The sequence below is a fragment of the Solanum pennellii genome, chromosome 6 (assembly GCF_001406875.1).
Source record: "Solanum pennellii chromosome 6, SPENNV200".
Taxonomy (NCBI): Eukaryota; Viridiplantae; Streptophyta; class Magnoliopsida; order Solanales; family Solanaceae; genus Solanum; species Solanum pennellii.
The window spans coordinates 1,614,747-1,618,209 of NC_028642.1; the positions used below are offsets into that span (position 1 = coordinate 1,614,747).

Consider the following 3,463-nt stretch of genomic DNA (forward strand, 5'->3'; position numbering starts at 1 on the left):
TAAAAAGTTTGAATTTATTAATTCTCAATTTTGAATTCAACTCTGCATCGATTATTAAACATACTAATCAAAATAGGGTACATTATTGTTTGAAATAACACTAAAGTTTGCTCCATTAGAAGGAGTTGCGTATACGGATTGAGTTGAAGGAGGAGAAGAACAAGAAGGGACAACAACCCCAAAAGACTCTTGGGGAGGCGGTGGCCGTGGTGGATGGGTGGGAGTAGAAGGAGCTTGGGGCAACTCAGCCGCGGCCACCGTGGCTCCAATACCCGTGGATGCAATGATTAGATTATTCATTGCTTCTCTATATTTATATCTCAAAATTTCAGCCCTTGTTATGTTAAGCTCGACTTGTAACGATTGAACTTGTTGGTTTAAAGTTGAAATTGCACCCATGCACCCATAGACTGGATCCCTTAGCCTCACATTTGCTTCATATACCAAACTATTTGCTGCATCTGCCCTTTGACTTTCTGGCACCTCCTACACATTTTTCCACACACAAAAAAATAATTTTACATAAATATTAAATAATAATAATAATTACATCTCAGTTTTAAGCTAATTGAAATTATGTATAAAAATCTCATAAATATTTTTCTACTCCATATTTTATTTCTATAACAATAAAAACACCTCAATTCAAAGTAAAATGTTGTCCAATAATTAAATTTGTAAGGTTTAACAATAGTTATAATATTTTCTACTTATATACAAATATAAATAAGTCAAATAAACGATTTTCTTTTTAAAAAAAAGAACTTGGTAGATTTTGCTATCCTTTAATCAACTTATTTGGATCGTATACTTTAGTGATAGATCTAATAATAAGTTTGTGAATTTGACAAAACTTAATATTTCACAATAAACCTTGTGTATATGCACCAAGAATATAAGTATAAAAAGTTAGAAACAAATTCTAGATCCAACTATTTAACTTTAAAATCTATAACTTCTAAATTCTTGATCTATAGATAGACAAAAGGTTAAAGGATAAAGTGGTTAGATGGTATTATCATTATTTTCTCCACTATTTGTGTTGTATTGATAGATTCAAACAGGTTCGACATAATTCAGTATTTTAAAATTGAATTTATATATAAATATGAAAATATCGTAGAGATCGAACTATTTTCTCAATTCAGAATTCGTAACGTCTAAATTTTAAACCTAAGTACTTACCATGAGCAACTTAGAAACATTGCTAGCACCAAAGACTTTATGAACAGCAGCAAATTTTTGTGGTTCATGTGGAGAGAAATAAGGAGAAAATGGACATTCTTCAGCACATTTTCTTCTCAAAAGCTTACAAGCAGCACAAGGTATAATAGTATTCAATTTTGTGCATGAAGGTTCCAATATTATATGTCTTCTTCCCATAATTTGTTGCATATGTAACTTTGAACTTGCATCAATATTCTCTATCTTTAACTTCTTCCCAATAATCTCATCCAATCTCTCCCTATATCCACACACACAAAAAAGAGTATAGTATGTCTATTAGAACTAAACTACTCGAGGATAAATTTTATAGCTAAACAGAAAAGTTTGTTGATAATATCTTATATATCTAGCAATGGATTAGCGATAGAATATTTTTAAAAAAATCATGTTAGATATAAGCAATATGACAATAGATTAGCGATGAAGTTCGTTACTAATTTGTGAGAAAAGCAATTTTGACCATGTATACATACCTTGTTGTGGACATGTAATAATACTCTAGTATTGCCTTTTGATAGAAAGATAGATGGATTTGGTAGAAGAAAAAAAAAGGAGAGAGAGAGAGAGAAGAAAGTAGAGAGAGAGAGGGGGAGAAATGAGTTCTTAATAGGTAAGACAAAGACTATATGAAAGAGGCCAAAAGTAGGTCAAAGTTCTTTCATAAGATTTTTCATAAGATACCAACAAAATATATAGCTCACCTTATGTTAGAGAAGTTTGATACACTTTCTTGTTTTCTAGTGTTTGATGTTCATATGAAAGTCTAATTATATTTTAATTTACACATTATATAATTTATTTTTTATGTAATATTTGATATTTATATCGATGCTCAATTATATATTTGAATGTATGCAATATAGATCATATTAATAGAGACGATGCTCCCAACAAAGTTTGATATTTTCTTTGGATCAATTATGTGTCATATATAGTTCAATTTTCTGAAAGTCATTTTTTTTAAATTTCAAGTGTGAATTTGAATACGTATTTTGTTAAAGAATGACAAAAAGTCCCACATAGGTGGTAAATGAGATGGATGGACTCCTTATAAGGCTTAGGCAATCCTCCTCCCTTTGAGCTAGCTTTTGGAGTGTGAGTTAGGCCTAAGATCTAATTTTACATGGTATCAAAGCAGGCCTGTCTCACCCGATGTTGGGGGCCCTAAAATCAAAATTGTCCACTCACCAAATGTCAAGTACGGGACGTTAGGTGGGGTGTTAAATAATGACAAAAAGTCTTACATCGATGGTTAATGAGATGGGTGAACTCCTTATAAGGCTTGGACAATCCTCCTCCCTTTGAGCTAGATTTTGGGGTGTGAATTAGGCCTAAGATCTAATTCAACATGGTATCAGAGCATGGCCCGTCTCACCCGATGTTGAGGCCCCCAAAATCAAAATTGTCCACGCATCAGATGTCAAGTACTGGACGTTAGGTGGAGTGTTAAAGAATAACAAAAAGTCACATATCGGTGACTAATGAGATGGGTGGACTCCTTATAAGACTTGTGCAATCCCCCTTCCTTTGAGCTAACTTTTGGGGTATGAGTTAGGTCTATGACCTAATTTAACATATTTAGTATATAAAATTTACATATTTGGTGGTTAAATAAAAAATACTATAAAGTAAAATGATAGTTGTATGTTATAACTATAGTTTGCATAATTGCTCTCCATAACAAATTTTATGTTTGCTATGGAGATTTTGATTTTGTATAATTCGCTACAAACATCTAATTTTATACAAATTGTTCAGTTTTGTATGAATTCATTTACACATTGTATTTCGTATAATAAGATTTGTATTTATATAATTATAAGTATATAAGACGAAAATATATATATTTATATTTGTATATACACTTTTATCTCGCTTTATACAAACACAAACAAATTTTATACATTTTATACCGAAATGTATAAAATAGCTAATTGTATACCGAAAATGGCTGATTGTATATCGAATCAGATTGCAACGAAATAGATATTTGTTGCGAATTATAACTTAAATAAACTATTACTATAACATTTAATTTGTATTAATAATTTACTATTTCATACAATTTTCCATTAAATAATTCAAAAAGGCATATAAAAATAGTTGCCAAGGTTTTAAAATGACATCATTTTTGATCGATTACTTACTAACAAATTAGTATTTCATTCTTTTAAGTTCTTATATAAAAGTAGTATATGTTTGACGTGTGATAACAGATTAACTATAGTTTACTCGA

General features: G+C 30.4%; 1 protein-coding gene across 1 annotated transcript; it reads right to left on the reverse strand.

The window, feature by feature from the left end:
• LOC107022797 (LOB domain-containing protein 15-like) lies at window positions 1–1,805 on the reverse strand. Its single transcript, XM_015223385.2, has 3 exons — window positions 1,701–1,805; window positions 1,186–1,465; window positions 1–486 (listed from the first exon to the last, which is right to left on the reverse strand). Exons 1-3 carry the CDS (start codon window positions 1,712–1,714, stop codon window positions 64–66), a joined length of 717 nt encoding a protein of 238 aa, XP_015078871.1. The 5' UTR covers window positions 1,715–1,805; the 3' UTR covers window positions 1–63.
• Window positions 1,806–3,463: the final 1,658 nt, after the last annotated feature.